Genomic DNA, 14,423 nt, shown 5'->3' with positions numbered 1-14,423 from the left:
GCCGGATTTAATCCAGAGAAAGCCATTGTCATCATTCTTTGAAAGGAATTTGCTATTTTCAGACCATAGTCTAGTAAACTGATAGGATACACTGCTAGTGGAAAATGACGTTAAGAGTTATTTTTGTTTGATCTATACTCACTGATGGTTCTTCTTGATCCATCTCTTCTTCAGCCGTTAACTGGGTTTTGTCTTCTAGTGATATTGAAATTTCCAAATCAATTCTTTGTTTATATTCAATATTATATCTTTTCAATACGGATTTTGCCTTTTGTTTGCAGTTATTATAAAATGCATTTGCGGCTGTTTTGCGTCACGCAGTTAGTTTACTATAGTGTTCTCTTAACACTGCTCTGATATTTTCTAGGCTCTCTATTATTATTTTCGAGTGTTTTTCTATTGTACTTTGGGATGTTTCCATATTCAGCGAGAGACACTTACAAGATTTATTTAATTTTGTGCATGTATTTTAGCTTCTCTTTTCAATGCCGACATCACAAAAATGTACCGCCAAATTATGGTCGATCCAATCCATACGCCATTTCAGAGGATCCTGTTCCGAAACAAAGAGGGGCAACTTGGTTAATACGAGCTTAATACTGTCACGTTTGGCATTAATTATGCTCCATTCTTAGCCATCCGAGTACTTCAGCAACTCGCAAGTGATGTACAATCCAAATTTCCTTTGGCTAGCGATATTATCAAGTCCTATATGTATGTCAATCATGTCTTGGCAGGGGCTCACAATGAAGCAACGGCAATCGCAAAGGTCAATGAGCTTCAAGACGCTCTTGGTTCAACTCGCTTTCCTTTGCGCAAATGGACATTGAATGTGAAAAGCGTGCTCAGTTGCATTCCAAAGTGTCATTTGCTGAATGCTGATTTCCTCGATATCGAAGAGGCTAGCACAGCAAAAACACTGGGAATCCGATGGAAAGCGACTACGGATGAGTTTTATTTTGTCAACTCACCCCAAGATATCAAGTCAGCTTATACTAAGCGAGAAGTTCTCGGGCAGATGGCCAAGTTATTCGATCCCGCTGGCTGGCTGGCTCCCTTTGTAATTCAATCCAAGGTGTTTATGCCTTGCAGCGAAATCCAGTCCCGGTTAAAACGGTTTAATTGCCCCGCCTTGAATTATGCGCAGCAACGCTTTTAGCTGAACTGGCAGCTGCAGTTCTTCCGCAACTTCCAGTTGATAATGCGGAAGCATTTTATTGGTCAGATTCCACCGTCGTACTGTCGTGGTTAAATAAGCCACCCTGCACATGGACAACGTTTGTCGCAAATCGGGTAGCCAAAATTGTGACGGCAACAAATAGCGCCCCATGGAATCACGTCCGTTCAGAGGACAATCCAGCAGATCTTCCTAGCCGCGGCCTAAGTGCGCAGGAACTTGTACACGAGGATTTGTGGTGGCACGGCCCACCATGGCTACGGGAACCACAAGAGTCCTGGTGGCGAGCGACACCACTCCCACTAGACAATACCTTAGAGGAGCGGGTAGTGAAGCAGGGGCAGTCAAATGGTGGTCCGTCTCATCGGACAGAGATACTGGATTCCAAGACAGCGGAATCTAGTCAAATCGGTGGTCAATTCATGCAAGGTCTGTGTGATTTACATCAGAAGGATGCAATCACAGCTAATGGGCACCCTTCCGTCCCAGCGAACCACTTTCGAACGTCTTTCACGACTACCGGGATAGATTTCGCAGGTCATTTCGACCTTAAGAGTTTCACCGGCCGCGCCTGTCGCATATCAAAGTGATATGTGTGTGTTTTTGTGTGTGTTTTCATTAAAGCCATTCACCTTGAGTCAACTTCGGATTTAAGTACCGAAACATTTCTGGCAGCATTCGCTCGCTTTGTATCGAGGCGAGGGTGTTTCCAGCAAGTGCAGTCCGACAACGGTAAAAACTTCGTAGGTGCATCCAGAGTGCTTGAAAAAGATTTCCTAAGGTCTACCCAGCCGACAATCTTATCCCACTATAGCCATCAGAATCTGTTCTGGCATTTCATCCCTCCCGGGGCTCCACACATGGTAGGGTTGTGGGAGGCTGGAGTTAAGAGTTTTAAAACTCTGTTCTACAAGGCCACCTCCAACCAAAAGTATACCTTTGAAGAGTTCTCTAAACTGCTGACTAAGCCCTCGTGGACCCTTGTTTGGCGGTATCTTCGATGGCGACGTCGCTGGCCACGGTGGACCCGCAAATCGCCAAAAAGTTCGAGGGCATCGTTCTGGCGGATGAAACATTCTACCGACCGTGGGCGGTGTCTTTGATCCTGGGCGCGGACGTGAAGACGGAGGTCATGCTCGAGGGGAGTCTACCCGGGGTTGGCGGGCGGCCAATTGCGATGCGCACAGTCTTCGGCTGGACCCTGTCCGGAGCGTGCCATTAGACTGCCTGGGTCTTGCACTCCTGCAAGGGGGGAGAATGTTTATGCCCAACGGGCAATACAAGGGTTAAGGGAGGCGGGAGCTTTCACCTCGCGCCGCTCTCCCGATGATGCCCATCGCTCTCCCCACGAAAAGAACTCCCCACACTTCGCTCCAAGCGGGGCTTGATTCCCCTCACTTAGTTTAAACTAGAATTAATTGTACTATACCTGTGAGTGAAAATAGAAGTTAAAGAAAAAGTTCTGTGTGCCTACATTTTTTCTACAATACAATAAAAAGGGGAAAAAAATCGTTTAGCTGCCCCCAATAGAAGAAGTTCTGCCCCCCTACAAAGACCTATAATGATCCTTCTTTCCAACAGTACTTGCAATCAGATCTCGATGCGTTCTGTGATTGGTGCCACGTTAAAAAATTACACATTAATACCTCTAAGTGTTCTTTTATGACTTTCAGTCGTTTGTCTCCGCTTCTAGCTCATTACTCTATTAATTCTGTTCAAATAGATTTAAGGACTTAGGCGTTATGTTTGACCCAAAACTTTCATTTAATGTTCATATATCTTCAATCGTCAATAGAGCATGCAGTCTTCTTGGCTTCATTAGGGTCAAAGAATTTGATGATCCCTAAGTAACAAAGGTTTTATACACTTCGTTAGTTCGCCCTCCTCTAGACTTCTTCTAATTAATCTTCCTTCACTTTAGAACGGTAGGCTCGTATTTGACATTCTCTTTCTCCATAAACTAGTTAACGGTGAAGTGATTTCTACCAATTTACTAGATACGCTATATTTTTGTGTTCCCTCACGTTGGATTAGAAACTTTTTTCCTATTCACCTTAGTAGATGTCTGACTAACTACTCTCTTCACGAACCTTTTCGTGTTCTTTGCCACTCTTTTATCAACCTTTGTCTACCACACATAAGTCAGCTCTCTTTGTGGTGCGTAGCCGCTCCTCCACTTGACAGATATCTTGGACAATAAGTAGCGATATGCTCTTTTTCCTTACAGCGATACCATGTTATGTTGTCTTTCGCCTCTGCTTAACTTCCTCATTGGTCTCGTCTCTCCAAAACCTGTTGCAGTGTCTTGACCTCGGACTCCGCATTCGACCATCTTGTGTCCTAGCTTACCACATTTATGGCACTTAATTGAAAATGACTTTGCCCGCTTTGATAGGGTGCTCTCTTGTCGAGCCTAAAGACTTGCATCTCCGCCTAAAGATTGCGTCTATTTTGAATGTCGGCAGTGTACATAATTCGTTGCACACGCCGATCGAAATTCGCCATCGAAAATCGAAAATCGTTCTTCCATGTCGTGAGAAGAGACGTAACCAGGCGACTTGCATATATTGCAAGAGATTCACCGATGTTGGGACTACTATTCAGAATATTTAAAAGGCCGGCGGCAGACGTCTCAGTGTTTTCAAAGCGTTGTTGAAATAACTGCTTAAACTCTGGCCATGTGATTCCAGCATAACACGCATGCGATAGCCACTGTGTTGCATTTCTTTCAAGCGCTTTTCTTAATCCCAAAATTAATGCAGACCCTTGAAATGGCCTCTCACATAATACATCGGCGCCAGTCATGTCCGCGTTGAACATTAGTAGTATCACAGCACTGCCAAGCGACTTCTCTTACCGACGTTTGCAAGTTTTTGGACAATTTAATGAAATTTGCGTGCTCCATTGGGACGCCCAGATAAACTTCAATATTTTGTTGACGAGGATTCCATCCCACTTCTGATGTCGGGGCGCCAAGACTGTTGTACATTACTCATGTTTTTTTTATAGTTTCCACTTTAGACTTTTTACTTTCACTGTAACACTTTTTATTTGTAACTGTTTGGCTAGTTTCCAGGAGGCTTTTCAACTGAGCTCTCTCCCCCTTTATATATGACCTGGCCTGAAGACTGATCTCAACATTTGTTTCTAAGTATGTTGCTTAAGCAAAGATGCTAGTCATCCTGCAAACCCATCCAAGTGTCAATCTGTAGCCGCTGCAAAGGTAATGCCAGGGCTACAATTGACACACCTGTCAACTAACTAGTAGGCTTTGACTTATTAGTCCGTAATCAACACTATCCGACATATACACTACAATACTGTGGGCATATGCTTATTTGACATACAACATACCACAGTTCACTTGGTCCATGGTATACCAAAGTCGGCGAGACGACTTACTTTTTTCAATTAAAAATGCTTCGGCCTCTTCTAATCAATCTATTTCTAATTTATTTGCTGCTTCTTCTCGACTACGCATTTCGCCCTAAGTAAAATCCAAATCAGATATGTAAATTCACCGGACTAAGACGGTATTGCCGCTTGTGTCCTGAGTTACTGCGCGGAGTCACTATGTTCACTTTTACTTGAACTTTTGGAGTTGTCCGTTTCACTGTCCGAGTTTTCAACTCATTTAAAATCCCTTTTCTTAAAAGTGACAACAAATCTGACGTAACTAATTACAGAGGCATTTCGGTGGGCTTTAGAACATCTAAGCAATAGGAACAGAAGATTCTTTTTAGGTAATCTCTTTTTTAGTCTATTTGCGTGAAATCGGGGGTCCCCCATGTATGTATGCCACTAATGGAAAAACCGCTACTCGCATTAAAGACTCTCTTTCATGCCACACCCTGCAGACAGACCTGATCGGTTTTCAAAAGTGACGTGGGGATAATCTGTGATCGCTGAACTGCACTAAGTGTAAAATCATGTCTTTTTGCAAAAGTTCACCCCAAGAAAAAGTAATACTTCTTTCTTAATGTTTTTTAAATTTTAAAATCACTGTTATTTTTTTTTTGAATGTAAAATGAGCTGTGCGTTGCCGCCCTCAAGAATTTTCACTATCACGGAACCGCTTTGTAACTTCTTTTGTATATATTTGTTTACTTCGACAACGACTGTGTTTCATTTGCTCGTATTTTAATATCACCAACAAATTTTTTGCAGCAGTAAATCTTATGATTTTACCTTTTGATCCTTCGATCTTAAACTCCGTACGTTTTCGAGGCAGTATTGACTGTTGCTATATGTTTTTTTTGTGGAGCGTATTATTAACGATCCATCCGATGCATTTATGATGTGGGCTTCATCTAAAAATGAATCTGGATCTAAACGAAATTTCGGGCAATCAAGTCCTCGTAGAACTCCAAACGCTGAAAAAGGAAATGATGTTAAAACAATTAATCTAAAATATTTTACATTGGATAACAATATTTTCTAAATGGATATCACCGCCACCGTTTTCTGATAAAGCTAAAACACCTACATATGTTAGCTTTTATATAAGGCTCACATTGTATACGTATCTCGGATTCACCCGAATCCGGGTTGGTCAAATATAAAAATAATTTTTCCTAACCTTTTGCGATTATTACCAAAGAAAAAAAATGAAGCAAGTAAGTCGACTCGTCGACTTGGGTATACCATACACCAGGTGAAACAAATATTTCAAATTTCGAAAACCAAATGTACATATGTATGTCTATTAAATTGTTTTTACATGTTTCATAGTATGTGCTATCTCGCTCACTCTACGAACACACGAGCACTCTACCGCCGCTACTAGCCAACGGCCAATTCTGGCCATGTGGACCGCTTAGTAAAATACGTTCATACTAATATTTTGCATGTTTCTAGTCCGATTTCAATCAAATTTGGTAGTTTGATAGGAATAGAAAGGATTAATTAGTCTGCCGAATTTGAATGCGATAGTCAAAAAAAAATACAGGAGGAAATCCGTTTTTTCTTAATTATGGAGGCGGAAGTGGGCGTGGCAAAATATGAAAATATATATACTCTGCGCGCATACTAAGCCAGTATACATACTAAATTTGGTGACTTTAGCTTTCTTTGTTTTTGATAAAATCAGTTTTGTTTAATTTACGGGGGCGTAAGTGGGCGTGGCAAAATTTTTAAATAGCCAGTTTCTGCGCGTCTATTAAACTAGTCTTCATCCCAAATTTGATGTCGGTAGCTGTCATAGTTTTTAAGAAAATCAGTTTTATGTAAATTCCGGGGGCGGAAGGGGGCGTGGCAAAAAGTTTAAACAATTAGTTTCTGCGCGCTAACTAAACGAGTATATAAACCAAATTTGATGTCTCTATCTATTATACTTTTTAAGAAAAACAGTTTTATGTGATTCCTGGGGGCGTAAGGGGGCGTGGCAAAAAGTTTGAACAATTAATTTCTGCGCGCTAACTAAACGGGTATACAAACTAAATTTGATGTCTCTAGCTGTTATACTTTTTAAGAAAAATAGTTTTATGTGATTCCTGGGGGCGTAAGGGGTCCGAAATTCCAATTAACTCTATATATGTACATAATACACGAGTATACATACCAAATTTGGTGGCTCTAGCTCTTATAGTCTCCGAGATCTGCGTGTTCATACGGACGGACGGACGGACGGACGGACGGACGGACGGACAGACGGACATGGCTAGATCGACTCGGCTGTTCATCCTGATCAAGAATATATATACTTTATAGGGTCGGAGAAGCTTCCTTCTGCCTGTTACATACATTTTGGCGACTTTAATATACCATTTCACCCTATGGGTGTATGGTATAAAAATTTAATTTATTTAAAATATATAGGTTTGTTTTAAATAAACAACAAAAACAGATCAAACGTATACAGAGTCACATAAGGCTTTTAATTTTAACAGAACTTTGTTTTAGCTAAAACGGTATCTAAGCTAAGTGGATTTTTATCAGTAATTTTTTTTGTTTTGTTTACGGTGGTATTTTATAATATTTTATGTTTGGCTATATTTCGGGCATCCTTTAGTTTTATTTAATTGCCTCGCGAGGATTATAATAGCTGAATTTCGAAGAATTTCAATTATAACTTAAAACTGTAAAAATTAATTTACCTTAAAAAACCTTTGTTTTTTGTCAGAATAATTTTTTTTCGAAAAACTATTTAGTCATCTATCATTAAAAAAATCAATTTTGAACGAAATGTAAGCATTATACATATAAATTATTTAAAGTGCTGACGCCATATATTGTTCTTTATTCAGTATAAACTTTGTTTATTTATGTATATATATAAAAAAAAGGCGGATTTGTTCAACCACTTATAACTCGAGATCTACTGAACCAATTTTCATGGTTATTGATTCGTTGGATTTGTCTTTGCCCCGAATAGCAGAATACATCTTAAAAACAATAAATAATTAATGGAAAACCCCTTAAACCAGTGAATTTCTCTTCTCCATACAAATGTTTTCTTCACTGTTGTCTTAATGTCATTGTAGTGCCCTGTAATATACCATTTTGTGCATACTATCCCGAAAAATTCAAATATTGTGGTTTGTGCAGTGATATAATAAAAATAATAATAGTGTTTAGTAACCTATATTATCAAACCAAACTAATAAGCAATCTAATCATTATGCCTAGAAGTCTTTCCCAGCGGAGCCGTAATGCAATTAGACTACTGAAATAGCGGCCACAATGTTAGAAGGTTGACGTACAGCTCACTAAGCGTTAAAATTGCCTTTAAAACTTCAAACTACTAAATAACCGAAATGCAACATTTTGAAACGCAATGGACAAAGTTTTAGTAGCATCAAAAATCATCATATGGGACGAATGCACATTGGTACACAAAAACGTATTGAAAGCACTTGACCGAACATTGAAAGATTTGCGCAATGACTCGAGATGTTTTGGTGGTGCAATGATTTTAATATCTGGCGATATCCGACAAACCCTTATTCTAAGATCTACTGCTGTCGACGAAATAACACTAGACCCAAAGCATAAAATCTGTAGCGATATATAAAGAAACTTCAACTGCCTGTAAATACACTGTTAAACGATCTATCGGCTGATGATTTTTCGAAACAATTGCTGACTTTCGGTAATGGCAGTGTTCCTGTTCCTCGAAATTTTTCAAAAACGTCATGTGAAGCAAACCTTTAGGCATTATGGAGAGAACGTAAAAGTTTGTGGAAGCATTACTTGGTGGCCCATTGGATTGATTTCGACATTCTTTTACATAAATTTATCAATACGCGTCCGTATAAAGCAAAGTTTGGTACAAAACGTCTATAATAGTTATAAAATGCAACAAATCTCTTTACTTCATTTGGATCTTTTGGAGTTGGATAGTCTTAGATAATTTTGATCTTGCTATCGTCGGGAGGAGTACCTTTGTCTGTAAACTAAAAAATTAACATTTGTTGGATGTATTTTTTGATATATTTATATTATCGGCATACGTTAAAAACATCATTCATCGACTTTATAAAATTGATGCCTTATGAGAACTTGATTTAATTGTAATTCTACATCCAACGTATACTAGAGTGTCTACAAACCCGTGGCCTATTCCATTAATTTTTATTTTATTTGTAGTGTCGATAAGCGTGTTGAAGACCTGATAGGCTTTGAAAATTGATATGTCTCCACCTGTGTCTACGTGTAGTGTACTTGTGAGTTGGCTACAACTGATTTTTCATAATTTGAAACAGCTAAGGTTTAGATTTATTGCGTGTTTCTTAAGAATCCTGAGAAGTATTGGGTTTTTTCACCCCTGTTAAGGCTCGAACGCCTCTGGTATTGGTATTTTTGTTAAGTCGATGATAACTTTCCATACTCAGTGTAGGTATCCTTGGTATTGATTTTATTAAAAAATACAACTGTTTTAACTATTAAACTGAGGCAGATTGTTTAATATTGAGACCAGACGACTGGCATTAACAAATAAATGTGCCTATGCGAGATGTTGTGAGCGGTTTCAGCACCTGAAAGATCGGAAGTGATTCGACTTATCCAAATAAAAAACAATGCATCAGAAATTTGTAAACCAACTCAAAAGCTAGAAACGGGTGTCTTAATTGCCAATACCGCAGCAAATAGTAAACACACTTATATAAGGTTCATTAATTAAAAAGATCATGATGTAATAGAACCAAAGAAATCTCTTTCTGGGACAAACGACAAGACAACAAAGGTGTCTTTGGTGGATTACAGAATCTTAAGTAAAAACTTGATTGCAGACAAATTTTCCTTGCCAATAAAAGATGATATTTGGCAGAACCAAATATTTTTCTTGTCTTGACCTTACTTTAGGTTTTTACCAAATTGAATTGGATGAAGACTCTAAGAACTTAACGTTTCCACAAATAAAGGCTCATATCCATTTAAAAGATTACCATATGGTATAAAAATAGCCCCGAATTCATTCCAACGAATGATGACCTTAGCTTTCTCCGGACTACAACCATCTCAAGCCTTTTTATATATTGATGATTTGGTTGTATTAGGCTATTCTGAACAACATATGTTCAAAAATTTGAATGATGTTTTTAACATATGCCGATAATATAAATATATCAAAAAGTACATCCAACAAATGTTCATTTTTTAGTCATGAGGGTACAGACAAAGGTACTCCTCCCGACGATAGCAAGATCAAAATTATCTAAGACTATCCAGCTCTATTACATCTTCTCCCATTTTACATTCGACTGCACCATTTTTAGGTCTCTGTTTATGCTCTTCTTTTCAGATTGAAGAACCTAGTACAAGCCCTGGTGTTGTTCAATCTATCCCTCACGTGTAGTAGGCCCAGTGTGCAAAGCAAAAGTAACAGTGGTATTGCAACCACTGTTTAAGCACCGTTATAAGGAAGGATGGCAACGTCTGACTGGACTATTGTTGCATTTTACGATCTAGAACCATATTGGGCCGACCTGAAGACATTTTCAGACGGAGTAGTAAAGGTTGGAGATATATGCGTGTTAATGAAGGTTTCAGAGGCTTGCACCGCAATGCAGAGGCACTTCGAGCATGTCAACTCAGAGATACGGACAGGAAATGATCTCCTTCACATAGAACGCCAACGACGATCGCCTTTAGATATAATTGGGAACATTGCGAACGGCTTATTTGGTGTGCTGGACTCAAAGTATGCAACAGAGATGTCAGGCACCATACGAAAAGTTAAATCAAATGAAGATTACTTATTGAACTTGCTGCAAAATCAGACATCTGTAACTGATTCAACGATAAATATCATTAAGCGAGACGAAGCCACGATTGAAAATCAGATGAAACCAAGGTCCAGGACAATGCGGTAAAGGCATTGCAATGGTATATCACGCTAACTACCCAGATGACAGTTATTGCAGGGAATTTGCAACGAATTCAAACCGAATTTTCCCGAGTATTTACAGATGCCCAAAATAAGCCCGTTACTACTATCACCAGGCCAGCTTCGGGAACATCTGAACTAACTGAAGAGACATCTTCCGTTTGGTTTGGATTTGCCAGTTCCAGATAATGACATCTTGCAAATATATGGCTTAATGAAGGCACAAGGCACAATCGCAAACAATCATGTAATATTTAAGGTCACATTTCCATTAGTGGCAACGCAGGCAGTGCAACTGTATAACCTGGTACCCATTCCAGCAATTGGAACTCATGGGATAGTAATCATGAACATTAAAATTCCCATCATTGCTGTCAACAAGGAACAGAATCAATACATTGGGCTCTCAAGAGCCGATTTGGAACAATGCCATCAGCTCAACAAAGAGCAATATATTTGTTTTGATAAACAAACGACGTTTACGGCTAATAGCAACTGTGAGTTCCAGCTATTCAAAAATACAAAGTCATCAACTTGTCAAATACAACACACAAACAGGTCATTCGTGTGGTACGACATGTATCACAAAAATCAGTGGATTTTTGCCACCACTAGACCAATTGAACTCGCATTGTGACGATAATATACAAAGTGTCACTATTAAGAAGACTGGATTGTTAACTCTAGACCCCACGTGTACAGCAAGGAGTTCTGCTGTCCGAATAACAGGTCACCGTATAGCTACGACAGACACCATGAAATTGTCATATGTCCGATTTGGCAACTTCAGCATTGGCCCAACAAAAGTAGCGCCAATAACAAAATTCACAAAGATGCAGCTAAGCCACGACGAAATTACCAGAAGACCCCATCCAGCCGGCTCACCATGTTATCGTCTCCTACGTAGCGCTAACAATACCATTGGTTCTTGTGATGGTATATGGAATAAGAAGATGCTCACAACCTCCAAGACACAATGGTCCAGAGCAGACAACCGTGAGAGATCGTCAATCCCATACCGACTCCTGCTGCAGTAAGCCCAGCCCCCAGCAATTTTGCGGTCAACGTTGGATAACGTTGAACAGGTGTTCAACGGCCGGGAGTATGTTGGTGTTTAGATTATATAAAATAAGTTATCATTAAGACAAGACATTAAGTATGTAACCCGATTATAGATATCCATGGCTCATCAGTCATAAGTAAATCTGATATGGTCAGCAGTAAACAATAAAGACCTAGTTAATTAAGCTGCTATGGTTAGCTATTATCAATAAAGACGTATTTTGCTGACCTAACACTATGTCGAACTATGCACTGGTGAGCTTGCTATTTTGTACAATAAAGGAAATGCATTATTCTTAGTAAGATCAAAAACCAATTGTAGCTACATCGGGTGTGCATCGCTGTGTCTTTGGCCCCCATCTCTACCTTTTTAATCTCACTCCGAGGTCCACCCAATTTATGTGTTGGTTGCGACAACCTTTAGTCACTGGTTTATGAGCTACTGCCTATATATGTATATATATAAATAAATAAACATTTAATAACTTCAAGAAATACTAACGTCTTTCATTGAACAAATAGAAATGACCAATCAAAAGAGAAAATAAGGCTGTTAAGATGTTGTATTTGTTTTACGAAAACATCTACGACGATAATTTGAGATGTTATTAAATGAATTAGTAACGGAATTGTAAGAAATAGTAACTTCAATGGTAGGGTGATAAGAATCCTCAGGCTTCACTAGGGGCTGTGTTTGTGATACAGCACTAACAGTGGGATCCGATACAAAAACAAGATCAAGGATTCTTTTTTACAACCATTGACCCTGCCAATTGATTCCATCAAATCCAAATGGACCCTAAATCAAACGAAAACCCGCATTTTCAACTAAACATGGTCATTACGAGTATACACTAATGCCATTTGGGCTAAAAAAAATGCACCAGCAACATTCCAAAGATGTATAAACAATTTATTAGAAGATTTAATCTATAAAGATTGTTTAGTCTACTTCGACGATATTGTTCTTTCCACCTCATTAGAAGAACATTTGGCATCACTAAAAAAGGTCTTGCGCAATGCTAATCTAAAACTACAATTAGATAAATGCGAGTTCTTGAAAATGGAAACAGAATTTTTAGGTCACGTCATAACCACAGAAGAAATCAAACCAAGCCCAGGCAAAGTCAAAGCAATTCTAAAATTTCCAATCCCGAAAACCCCGAAAGAAATAAAATCATTCTTAGGCTTATGCGCATTCTTCCGTAAATACATTCCAAATTTTGCACATATTGCAAAGCCTTTAACTCTTGGATTAAAGAAAGGAGCTAACATTAACATAAACGACCCACATTATATTTCATCCTTTGAAAAGTTAAAATGCCTCCTTAAGAATGATCCCATACTTGAATATCCCGATTGTAAACAAAACATTTTTTCTAACCACTGATGCTAGCAATATAGCTTTAGGTGCGTTCATATTACAAAACCATAGATCTAATTCTTATGCTAGTAGAACACTTAACGAACATGAACTTTATTTTTCAGCCATAGGTAAGGAACTACTGTCTATCGTATGGGAAACCACATATTTTAGGCCATACCTCTTCGGTAGACATTATGAAAAGTGACCTTAAGCCCCTTGTCTGGTTGGACAATATCAAAGAACCTAAGATGAAATTACAGAGATGGAAGATAAAATTGAACGAATTTTATTACAAAATAAAATAATTACCAGAAACAGAGAATTATGTGGCAGACGCCCTTTCCATAATGAAAATAGACGAAAACCTTTTAAGTGAAGAAATAAGCAGTTCTACAATACACACTGCTACAGAAGATAATGAAAACCTATTAGCCATTTCAGAAAATCATCTGAATTTCTAAAACCGCTAAATAGAATTTAGTAAATGCAACGAAATTAAAATTAACGTTAGAAGAAATATCCTTATCATGGAATTAATTAATGCAAGTTTTTTGCTACTGTTTCATTACCTATGGTCTTCAAAGTGGAAAAACGTTTTAAAGGGTTTATTTAATGTTTGCGAAACGGCTTACATATTAAAATGGATGTTTAGTTGTGTATAAAGCTAAGCTACCTTCTTCATTTAATTACTATCTGTCTTTAGCTTAAGCTTTTTCGTCGACTGCTGTGTTAGTTGACGTAAATAAATAAATAAATAAATAAAAAAAAAAAAAAACGAAGTTATTAATGAGAGTCACTGTTATCCACCGATTGTTCCTATGGGAGCTATAAGCTATAGTCGCCCGATCTTGATCGAATTTGGCACAGTCATTAACAGATACATAAAACTGACAAGTTTCATTTGAAAGCAATCGCGTAGAAAGTAACGAAGTTATTGGCAAAAGTCACTGTTTTCAACCAATCGTACCTACGAGAGCAATATGATATAGTCACATATAGTCAGTTAATCAAATTTAGCACAGTGATTAATAGCTATATTAAACAGAGAAATATAAATGTAGGACATTTGCGTAAAAAGTAACGAAGTTATTGACAAAAGTCGTGGCTTTGCTATATATTGGAGCTTTATGATATGGCGGTCCGATCCGGCTGAATCCGTTCCACACTTCGGACCAAAGCTAATAAACCCTTTTTGCAAGGGTATAATAACGCACTTTACATTCAAAACGACACAGATTTTTAAACACTCCAAGAAGCATATGTTGAAATAATTAGTCCAGACAGTCAAACAAAAACTAAAAAAAAAAAAACACTTACAACTTAAGTGACATTCGCAATTTTGCAGAATTCATAGAAATTATTCTAATAAAACACAAATCACTACTTCATCGAGTTTTATGCCAAATCAACCAAAACACAAGATATATGTAAATGAATAATTGGCGTTATTTCGCGAAAACTAGCAGAATGCAAATACACAAAAATGTTCA

The 14,423-nt window shown here is 38.2% G+C and overlaps 1 protein-coding gene across 1 annotated transcript in view; it reads right to left on the bottom strand.

Annotated features, from left to right (window-relative positions):
- Positions 1-14,423, bottom strand: part of mthl15 (methuselah-like 15) — a 285,449-nt gene that overhangs the window by 257,689 nt on the left and 13,337 nt on the right. Inside the window, exon 2 of the mRNA XM_068292211.1 lies at positions 5,366-5,550. Coding sequence (XP_068148312.1) covers positions 5,366-5,550 — 185 coding nt within the window. The remainder of the gene's footprint in view (positions 1-5,365; positions 5,551-14,423) is intronic.

This window comes from Drosophila tropicalis, unplaced genomic scaffold (genome assembly GCF_018151085.1).
Source record: "Drosophila tropicalis isolate 14030-0801.00 unplaced genomic scaffold, ASM1815108v1 contig_615, whole genome shotgun sequence".
Classification (NCBI taxonomy): domain Eukaryota; kingdom Metazoa; phylum Arthropoda; class Insecta; order Diptera; family Drosophilidae; genus Drosophila; species Drosophila tropicalis.
This window is presented reverse-complemented; position numbering and strand designations above follow the sequence as displayed.